The sequence below is a fragment of the Lontra canadensis genome, unplaced genomic scaffold (genome assembly GCF_010015895.1).
Source record: "Lontra canadensis isolate GAN:19392208 unplaced genomic scaffold, GSC_riverotter_1.0 scaffold6, whole genome shotgun sequence".
Lineage (NCBI taxonomy): Eukaryota > Metazoa > Chordata > Mammalia > Carnivora > Mustelidae > Lontra > Lontra canadensis.
This window is the reverse complement of record NW_022631000.1, coordinates 33,406,700-33,418,187: the sequence shown is the minus strand read 5'-3', so window position 1 is coordinate 33,418,187 and position 11,488 is coordinate 33,406,700. Positions and strand designations below refer to the sequence as shown.

The window sequence follows — 11,488 nt, the reverse complement described above, 5'->3', positions numbered from 1 at the left end:
GTTATACCTGTGACTCTCTGTAACACTTGGCAACCTTTTCACTGAACTTTTGCAAAGAAATCAGTCCAGAAAAGCATGGTATCTTTGGAAGAATGCAGTGGTATATGCAAGAAAACATTGGTGAAATAGTTTATATCCTTCATTTTTAAATGAAGCCTGCAGGAAGCGTAAGATGGCAGGGACGAAAGCTCCATTTTGGCCATAACATTTTTCGAGGGGAGGCTGGAATAGGCAGAAGAGCAATACTATGAAAAATGTTTGTTTTTATTTTGTATTTTTGAGACTGGAACTGATAAAACTTTCTGATTTTCCATCTTTGACGGGGGGCGGGGGAGTCTTATTTCCAAACTAACAGTTATCTTCTACTTTGAGAATTCCCTCTGTGACAACAGGAATAATAAAGGCTTTAGAGAAAACTAGTAAGAACAGCATGGACCCAAATGAGATCAAACTTCAGTCCTTGTCTTTGAGATACAATGTGGTCTAACTAGACTCAGGCATTTACATGAGAATTCTGAAAATTATCTGAAATTTAGAGAGTTCTGAAATTATCTTACGCAGTGGGTCGTCACTGGGGGACAGGTTACGAGCAAGGAAGTACTGGACACATTCTCCTCTTGTTGAGAACTACTGATAGAATCTTCTTTTATTTCATGTGGGAAAAGAAAAGGCCCAAGAGAAGGGATCAAATGCCCAAGGTCACTTTGTCTTTAATGGCAGATAAAACTAGAAGACTCTTCTCTCAGGATGGCATCCTTTCCACCTCACACCCAGAACCCACATGGACACTGCAGCATGGAGGCAGATTCCTTACCAATGAGAACTCCTTTCTCTCTTCATTCCTGAGTTATATTGGCTCCCAACCCTTCGTGTCTCAGCTTCTCAACTCTTTTCTTGACCAGAATTCAGCCACAGTGAAATGGATTTATGTGTGAGATTACAAATAGGCCTTACCTGATGGAACAACTCCAGGTGATTGGAACTGGTTGAGAGACCCACACAACTCAACAACAATGCCATATACAATTAGTAATATCCTCATGTGTGGGAGGGGGGAGGTATTGGTCTTTTCACTTGGGTGTATCCCTTAGTCCCAGGAAATCTGACATTTCTAGACACAGGAGATCCAGGCATTGGAAAGGTTTTTTTCTTTCTTTTTCCCCAGAAAATTTCACTCAAGTCCTTCCATAAAGGATGGGAGACTGACGTTTTAAAGAGTGGGGGAATTTAGTATCTTTTCGTAATTTGTACTAGTTGTTCTTCAGCTGCTCTGACAGGATAGAAATTAAATGATTCAAAGACTGTTGTTTTCTTCAGAACTGGATGCTCCTATTGCTCTAACCACCAATCTTACTTGTGTTTTTAGTTTCTTTAAGGAAATATATCCATAAGTAGAATTTGAATTATCCATAATAATGGTAGCAGTGATATAAGAAGAAAAAGATAAGGCTATCCACGGCTAGTTTAAAACTGTATTTTCAATATTTATAATAACTTGATGAATTTGTAGAAATGAGCTCATTAAAATCTCAAGTTAAGAAAGATAGGTAAGTGCAAGTATGTAGGCTCATAATTGCACCATTTGTAACAGCCCCAAACCGGAAGCTTCTCACATGCCTTTTAACAATGGAATGGATGAACTGTCCTATAATCACACAATAGGATAGTATTGAGTAATGACAATGAGAAATCCATAGTCGAATGCAATAATACAGATGAATCTCAAAATGTAACACTGGGTGAAAGAAGCCAGATACAAAAGAACACATGCTCATCGATTAAAACTAATGTATGAAATTAGGAGTCAGGACAGTAGTTGTCCTTGGAGGAAGGAAGTGGTGGTTGGAAGTACTAAGTACTAAGTACTAAGGCACTAGTAATGTTTTATTTCTTAAAGGTGCTGGTTGCAGGGCTGTGTTCAGCCAGAGAAAGTTCACTGAGTTGTAACTTATGTTTAATGAAACTTTTGTGGATACATTATATTTTCATAACTTTTAAAAAAGGTAAATGGGCATTTTTCAAGAAGCAAGAAAACTAACACATATTTTGAAGCGTAATTCCCTCATTTTCATTTTTTTAGGAAAAAAAGGGAAAACACCTCTTTTGTAAACTATTACCCAAGTAATGAAATTAACCAAACTAGCCAAAAGGACAGGGAAAGAGAAGGAGATAAAAGCCTCGAGAGATAAATTCCTGTCAGGGACTAGACAGTGTCCTCCCCGAACTCTGTGTGAGTTAGGGTTTCAGAAGCAGTCTGTGTGAGGTGGGGAAGCCTCTCATCTATATTCAGAAATGCACTTTCCAAAGCTAGACAGCCGGCACAACAGGCTTGGTGAGTAATGGGCTTATAATTTCAATTTATTATCAAAATATTTCCGTCAGATGACACACCTGAAAAGATAAGGAGATGCAGAGCTACACAGACGTAGTGTTGTCCTTTTATCATAGCCCTCAGGAACAGAGTTTATTTTGAAAATCCCGCTTTAGACAACTGTCCAATGACAATTTTTAACCCAGAGTTTGTGCTTAAAGCTTTTTATCAATATGACTGATAAGTTTAAAAAGTCTCAAATCTTCCTTTGTACATCACTTTACAGATCTTGGTCTGTAACTATTCATCTGTCTGAAGCGTCAATATTCCATGATTACTTATAATAATAATTACTTAGTCATAAATGTAGTTAATAATTAAATATAAAAATTATTTATACATTACTACAAATCTCTTAAAAAGATCAAGTTTTGAGAGAGAGAGAGAGAGAGAGAGAGAACAAGAAATTGCTTAGAAAATTGCAGGGAGCCCCAAGAATCTCAGTATTGGTGAAAGCAGGTACAATGAAAACCAGTTTCAGACATTCATTTTAGCCCTAAGAGTAGCTTAAAATAAAATGATCTTGGAATGAATAACTGATGATTGGCAAAATTGGTTTAAAATTACTTTAAGTCCCAAGGCCCCAAGATGTATAAGAATTCTTTGGAAGAGTTCTGTAGGAGCGAAATGTTGCAAATAAAAGTAAAGATAAGTAGTTAGGCAATGTGTTTTTAACCCTCATGCCGCAGCTGTGCTGTTGGAGCCAACTGTATGCTTCAATCTCTTTAATCTCCATTTGATTAGAAATCCCAGTCTACATCGAGTGTTTAACACTGTTTTCAAACTGGCAGATCATATGAGAAACAGAAATGAATGGTAATATCTTCAGAGATCAAGCATTATTTACACAGTGAAAAGTGATTGATTTGATAGACACCGGGCGCCCCATCCTCTCTCCACACCTTTTCCAGAATAACCTAACCTCATTTCTAATATGATGCTCTGTCATCTCTGTGAACTAACCCCATGTAATTACAGTGACCTCTGTGGACAGAGTTCCCCATTTCTGTGGTGTTGGCAAGTCTAGCGAAGGGCCACACCACTTTTTCTGAAGATCACCAAACTCGGCATTTCTTTTCTGGATTCATGTATGAATTCTTGCGGCAGTGGAAGGCCTCTGAAAACTCAGGGGAGTTCTGCAAAGTCCCAATAATCCTGTGAAACAAACAAAAGTCATTGTCAGCATTTGATACTTAGGCCTATGCCATGTAGGAGCTCTACAGAATTTCTTCATGTAGGCCTATCAAGGGAATTTGGAATTTAGAGCCTGAGACGAAAAAAAAAAAAAGTTCTACTCATTAACAGAATTTTTAAATGGACAGGCAACAACGTACAGGAGCACAGATTTTGAAGACTTTGTGGCTTGAAGCCTGGTTATGAGTTGTATTTATTTAGTGCCTCTCTGCTTCAGTTTCCTTTCCTGTAGGATACATATAATAGTAACCTGCATCTTAAGGTTGTCATGGGGGAGTTAATTTATAAACACCCTATGCATGTTGTAAAATAAATGAATAGTTGATATTCAGAATAGCAGTTATTAGAAGAAGAGTTTGGTCAAAAATAAAATCACGATTTTTCAGTATGTCTTGGAAGGGCTCACATGATAACTTAAATATAATAGACTTTAAATAGATATTTGTTGATCTGATCTAATAAGGAAGATCATTCTTTCCTTTTTTTTTTTTTTCCAAAAGAACTTCATAGGTACCAGAAACTGGATTCAGCCTGAGTTAACTGGAAAGGGCTGGCAAAAAGTCAACATCTTCTTATCTCTGACCTCAATGGGCAAAAACAACACTGACTGACCCACTGTCGGCACCAAACAGCATTTGAGAGGAGAGATAGGTCAGTACAATGATGCAGAAGTCATGTTTTCCCATAAACCCCAACCAGCTCCCTTCCTTCTCTTCCCGCTGGGACCATCCCACCACACCTACCTTGGGTTGGGAGGAAGGGCAGGGAGGCAAATAGACGTGAGTGGTGGGAAGACCTTGGGCAAGGGACAGGAGAGTATGTTCTAATTACTGAGCTCTCCATACATGGCAGGTGTGCTAAGTATAAATCTTTGCAGTCTTATCTCCTCTGACCCATTCTCCACACAGCAGAATGCTCTTTAAAGTTTAGGTCAGATTCCCTAATTCCCTTACTTAAAACCTTCTAGGGGTTTGAATGAAATTCAACTCCTCTCCATGGTCTCCAATGTTCTGATGGCTCCAGCCTACCTTCCCGGCCTCCTCATAGTATGTTTCTCTTCCTATTTCTCATCAGGCTCAAACTACACAGACCTACTTTCCAGTCATCAAACCAGACATTTCTTTCCTTCTTCAGGGCCTTCTGCTCCTATGGACCAATACCCTGAAAAGTTACTGCCCAATGACTCCATGATCTACTCCTCCTCAGCTTTCATGCCTCTACTTAAATACCTCTCTGCAAAGGCTTTCTTCAAAGAATGTCCTAATTAGTTCCTCTCACCAGTAGTAGCCCTATCAGTTCACAGTGATTCATTCTCCTTCTTGACTTTGTGACATCAGCTTACACTGTAATCGGAGAGCAAAATCCTGTGTATCTCTGGCTCCCTGCTGCCCTCCCCACTAAGTCTCACACACTGCTTTGTATATTGTAGGACTCAGCACATACTTCCTGAAGAAAAAAGCCTGTCAGCTGGTCATGGTGATTACATATATAGGAGGAATAGGACATTACGAAGAAAAACACTGCTTAGCATTTTTGTGTTTATTTGCTACTATGGACCAACCATGAGAAAAAGCAAACATTTCTTTTCTTTATCCCCATTCCAGGAAAGACAGATCTGTATCTAATTTCTAAAAGTCAGACTTCTTAATGTGTCAACCATTACCACATCAACTATTTCTCCATCCCTAACATCACAACTCCCCTATCCTTCAGGGAGAATGTAAACTTTTTGGTTGCATGGGTTGGGTTTTTTTTTTTTTTTTTTTTTTTTTTTTTTTTTTTTTTTAGTACTCCTAGTGGAGTCTTAAAGATTAACAGGAATCTTCCTGGTATGGGAGTGTTGAGGTGGTGTGGGGGCCAGATCTCTTAATCCCCTTGAGATGGTGAAGACAGACCTCTCCAAAGATGAGGAGGGGCCCAGAATGGTGTGTTGTATGAATGACAAAGACAAGCCTCCCACTGTGAGCAGGGCCCTGAGAAGACCTCTGAGAGGATGGCATGTAATGTGCGGCAGACTGAACTTCAAGGGCAGTGGTTCCTGAGGCCCTTGCCCATGACCGCCAGAAGGAAATGAAGCTGCCCGACTTCAGATGAAGCCCTTGAACTGCAGAGATATCCGCGGGACCATGGCAGGCTGGGGATAACTGGAGGCTAATTCCCTAGTTTCTGGGTCTTCGGATTCCCGTACAACCCTAAAAAGGAACACACTGAAAACTACTGAAATTTCTTACCTCCAAGCTTAGGGTGGGAGCTTGGAGATTAAATTAATTTGCTATAATAATAATAATGATGATGATGATGGTGATGTGTCATTTCTTATATCTGAAAGTCCAAGAACAAATTCACTTGATGCTTGGTCAAAACTGGTCATATATGTAGGAACAAAAAGACTTTTTTATTTTTAGTAATCTCTAAACCCAACATGGGGCTTGAACTCACAACCCCAAGATCAAGAGTCCCACGTGCTACCAACTGAGCCAGCCATGCACCCCAAGGAATAAAAAGATTTTAGATATCAGGAATTTGTATTGGTCTTTAGTCTTTTAAGTTTCTAGGCTCATGGACTCTGAGACAGAGAGAAACTTTGTTTCTTTTAATTCAATCCCCTTCCCACTTCAGGAAGTGGGAAGTGCTGGCTGAGTGACAGTCATCATGGCGGCCTGACTTGATCCTCAAATGGAGCAATAAGCTCCCTGATGGACAGGGAAAGCATCTGGGATCTACATACTGGAAGAAATGCTCTTTTCTGTTTTCATTTTATTAAACTTTTTTTTTAAAGGATAGTATCTTAGATATAATCACATGGGGACAAGTACTTCAGTAAAATGTCCAAACCTATGATTTAATTCTGCATTTGTTAAAAAAAACATGAGGGGAATGGAAAAACAAAACAACCCACACACCTCTAAGAAGGGAAGTCTTCACAAAGCACCCATGGCAGTTAGCCATGTAGCAACACTCAACCTAATGCACGGTGACCTCTCCATTTCCGTTCCAGCTCTTCTCTTTCCATCCAAAGGCCTCACCTAAGATCACTTGGTGCTGAATAATTAGGTCAACCATGTACCAGGACTTCACTGACCTTCCTAGGATTCTGATTAATGTCTTATTGTTTACATTAATTCTTTGGGTGGATGACATAAATAATCTATTTCAGAAAGTGGATACATTATTAATCAAATGAATCCCTTCTCTTAAGAGTGGGGTCATATTTCATTAATATTACATAAAAGACTTCCATGAATTTCATGCTATATGAAAACTGTGCAGTGTTTATTGGTTATTTCTTAAAGTGATTTACTTGAAATTTTGACTTTATTATAAAAAATGTTTTATTGTACTGTTGTTGTTTATTCCCTTGGCAAATAATCAGTTGTTTTAAAAACATCTAAGGGATATGGAGCTGAACTTCAGCTGATCAAGAAGACTACTCCTGATTGTACTTAACTGGATTTTTAAATTACTGAAGGAGCTTTTTGCAATTAATTGGTCTTCTGACACCCTTTGTTACTTCTTTTAAATGAATGACTTGGTTACAAGGTTAACTAGCTGCATTCATAAATAAACTATCCAATCTTTATCCCTGTTTTTCATGATTTTGTTAAAGGAAGGTCCCATTGATCAGCACATGCTCCACTATAAATTCACAAAGAAACAAATGCCTGAATACATTCCCAGATGTGATCTGTAGATTAACAAGTGCTCCAAGGTTCACCAAAATAAAAACTGACATTTACAAAATATCAGAGACAATGTTAATATTTAAGGCAAATAGAGGAAACATTAGTATTTCAAAGAGTAGATTTAGCATACACATACTAACTCATGGAATAATAGGGAACAGAATCACCATATTATCAGAAAATGTCTACATAAAACACCAGAAAGAATATCTTACAAGTAAAAAGCTGTGGAAAAAATATCTTGCTTTATTAGTGGTGTTAGTTCTATAAAGTCCCCTTTTATTCTGACTAGAAGATAATATTGAGCAACTTAAGCATCTAAATGAGCACTACTTTACTATTTAGTATACATTGGTATCACTTTGTCCCTTTGGACATGCTTTAAAAAAATGTATCAGACCCTTATGTACTGTTGAGAAGTATTACATCTGGATAACTTTAGAGACACATCTGTAGATTCGATGGCCCATATGAGCATGACAACCATTCCAAGTGGGGACGGCGAACAGAAACTGAATTTCCAAAAAGAAGTCATCTAAATTATGAGTTCAATTTCTAGCACATCAAGGAGAAACGTTTTTGTTTTAAACACTAAAGTTTTAGAAGTTTATCTGAAGTACATAAGACTTTAGTTAGGAGGAATAGAACAACTACATCTCAGACCTAACAAGTGGTTTTAGAGATTCAGCTTTTTTTTTTTAATTTTATTTTTTATAAACATATAATATATTTTTTCCCCAGGGGTACAGGTCTGTGAATCGCCAGGTTTACACACTTCACAGCACTCACCATAGCACATACCCTCCCCAATGTCCATAATAACCCCACCCCCCCAAAACCCCGCCCCCCAGCAACCCTCAGAGATTCAGCTTTATATCGAGTATCATTTGCCCTCTGTTTTCATACTGTGGTATTCAGGCATAACGTTACAAAATCTCCCTCTACTTCAGAAATGCTTCTACACAAACCACTACGCACAACTTCTCAATAGCAATTCAGCGTCGATTAGATTTTAAGGCTCTTTAAAAATATGTTTTACTTTGTACAGCCAGGAAGCAGCCTGTTTCCAAAACTAAATGTAACCTCAACCTTTTGCCAAGGAAATCCCTTTACCTCCAGAGAAAATAATAATTTCCTTGACAAAAGGTTGGCATTCCGTTTACCCTTTTTAAAAAACAACACATACTTTTCTTACAATAAACAAAAAATAGTCAGAGGCATCTTTTGCACCAGAACAAAGAATGTTACAAATAAAGCCGTGAATAACTTTACATATTTTATAATAAAATAATATGTATTTTTACAGAGAGCAAATTTTACATATTTATAATACAGTTGTTTTCAGTTTAAAACTGAGGGTAGAAAACAGTTGGATATTTACCTATATATCATTTAATCAGTGATCAGTTACTGACATTCTGAACTATCCAGACGTAAGAAATGGGCACAAAAAGCCCCTGACTCTCAGGTAATAAAAACTGTTGCAAACTCCATATGTTTCCTCCTGGGGATTCTTACTCTGTTCAGACCTTTTTTTTTTTTTTTTAAATATTTTATTTATTTATCTGACAGACAGAGATCACAAGTACTCAGAGGCAGGCAGAGAGAGAGGAGGAAGCAGGCTCCCCGCTGAGCAGAGAGACTGATGAGGGACTCGATCCCAGGACCCTGAGATCAGGACCTGAACCGAAGGCAGAGGCTTTAAGCCACTGAGCTACCCACGTGCCCCTGTTCAGACCTTTCTTATCTAAAAACAATCCTAGCTCTAATTTTCAAATATATATATAATAAATATTTTTTCTATATTAACACTAACCCTCTTAACTCGCAGGATAATTTAATCCTAATGTAAAATATCTAGAAACTGAGACACAGAGTTTAAGCAACAACTTATAAATGGCAGAGCCATGGGTGGAACTCAAGTGTTTCTTACTTCAAAGCTTGCGTTCATTTTTCTTCCACCATTCAATTATAAGGATCTGCCTCCTGAGCTAATCAGAATGAAGGAATGGGATGGCAAAAGGCAGGCAATGTAGTAACAGAAAAGAGAATGAGGAAAGAAACAAACAAACAGGAAAACCCTAATAAAAAGCCAAAATGAAAAGTGAAAAAAGCATCACCATATCCCCACTGGTGGCTCTATAGTGTAGGAATAAATAGCTCTCCATAGTCTAGCTTTTGAGGATTTCTCTAAGCTAATAAATACTAAAATGCCAACTAATAGTCATAGCAATAGTCTGTGTCATTTAAGAAAAAAATGCTAGGTTTTGTTCAGGATACAGTGTTAATAAGGCAATAAGGCAGAAAATGTATTTTAAACAGAAATTTTAATCCAGCGGTTAAGATAAAAATGTTAATACTCAAGGAACAAATTTTAGTTATCAAAAACTTTCAATTTGCAAGCCCCATTCTCTCAGGATATGCCAGGTGTACCAGGTATTATAATAATATTACTTAAATTCATTAGGATTTTGTGCATATATATGCTTTAGTTCATGAGGCTATAAAGGGAAGAGCTCTGACCAATTAGACTGTGATCATGGTTTATGTGAGCTTATAATAATTGCCCTCTGTGCTTCAGTATTAGAGTCCCCTATTTTCTCATCTGAAGACTTCAGTAAGGAAAAAGACAACTTCTAAAAATGAAAACAAAAAGTTACTTAGATAAACTGCAATGGGAATTGATCCAGTGATTTTTGCTGCTCATTATCTAAAAAGAAGTTAATTTGACTTTTCTAGCAAGACTGAATTTACCTTGGATCACATACTTAATGGGCGCACAATAAACAGTTGTTGAGTGAATGAAATTTGAAAGAACAGTTAAGGCAAATACTAAATGATGGTGATTACGATGGTGATACTAGAACAAGCTGAGTAAACTCTTTAATTTGTAAATGTGTCTTTTATTGTTTCATAACTGAATATGGTTTTTCCCCAGGAGTGAATGATCCAGGCAGTATATGTACATTCATTTTAGGAAGGGCTTTTAAAACTCAGCCCATTAATTCTCTTTTATTCTCAAACTGTTTTCCAAACCACTCTACGAAATTTTAAGTTTGTTTTTTTAGAGTTCCTGCCTGAGAAGTACTGTTGATCAGTAAATCAGTGATGAAATGTTAATATTATGTGGGAAGGGGGAGCATTAATAATTCAGTCCTAAATTGGATACATGGGGATCCAGGACTTAACACTGGAACAGTGGTTAGAGTGATTCTCTTTCAATACAATGCTCTCTTAGATTTTCTCATCTCCAAAGGACTTTAGATCTCTTCTAACTCAACCTTTCACTCTACCAGAGCATTTCTCTCCAGCATCCTTGATGGGCTGTCCTCTGACCTCTGCTTCAAGGTACGCTCTTCTGGAGTTCTGGGGATAACTATGTTATGTTGGACAACCTCTAACTAAACCACATTTCTCTTGGGACACCTGGTGGCTCAGTGGGTTAAAGCCTCTGCCTTCGGCCCGGGTTATGATCCCAGGGTCCTGGGATTGAGCCCCGCATTGGGCTCTCTGCTTAGTGGGGAGCCTGTTTCCCTCTCTCTCTGCCTGCCTCTCTGCCTACTTGTGATCTTTGTCTGTCAAATAAATAAATAAATAATCTTAAAAAAAACAACAATACATTTCTCTTTATACGTTGAACGGAAATCTTTCTTTGGAATGTCTACTCATTGGTGCTAGGCCTAAACTTTTCATAGGCTCTTAAAAATGTCTTTGTGCTAGCTTTAAATAGGACCACTATTCTCAGGCAATGTCTTTGTTGGAATCCATCAAGCACGAAGCATAGGTCACGTACATTCTGAGGCTAAGAGCAGTCAAGGCTCTGCTTATGTAAACATGACATTTATCCTGCTGTGTTCTGTTGATCTTATCTGTGACCCTCAAAAGGAAAAAAACAAACAAACAAACAAACCCTGGATTTCCAAATTTTACAGTCAGAGTTACAAAAAATCAATTTCGGAATGTGGAAGTAATGGAGTCAATGTCGGAGCAGCTGGACTGCTGCTCAAATCCACGCACCTGAAATTCCCTGGACTGTGAACATCTGTTTTAATGGAGTTGACAGCATACTCTGGCCTGTAGGTGCCACACCACACCTAGGGATAGGAACAGAAAAAGGAAAGTGGTGTGCTTGGGTTCCATCGAAGAGTATTTGTGTGCAAAAATTAAATTGGAATTCTGCATTTCTCAACCATTTACTCTTCAAATAATGTTCAGTGATAGGCAACCAGGAACATAATTA

At 38.0% G+C, this 11,488-nt stretch overlaps 1 protein-coding gene across 4 annotated transcripts in view; it reads right to left on the bottom strand.

Moving 5' to 3' along the window:
• Positions 1–2,329: 2,329 nt before the first annotated feature.
• Positions 2,330–11,488, bottom strand: part of MME (membrane metalloendopeptidase) — a 101,991-nt gene continuing 92,832 nt past the window's right edge. For all 4 annotated transcript variants that reach the window (XM_032852554.1, XM_032852557.1, XM_032852556.1 and 1 more), the window contains exons 22-23: positions 11,266–11,342; positions 2,330–3,526 (exon numbers count right to left, since the gene is read on the bottom strand). In XM_032852554.1, coding sequence (XP_032708445.1) covers positions 3,427–3,526; positions 11,266–11,342 — 177 coding nt within the window. In that variant the 3' untranslated portion in view covers positions 2,330–3,426. The remainder of the gene's footprint in view (positions 3,527–11,265; positions 11,343–11,488) is intronic.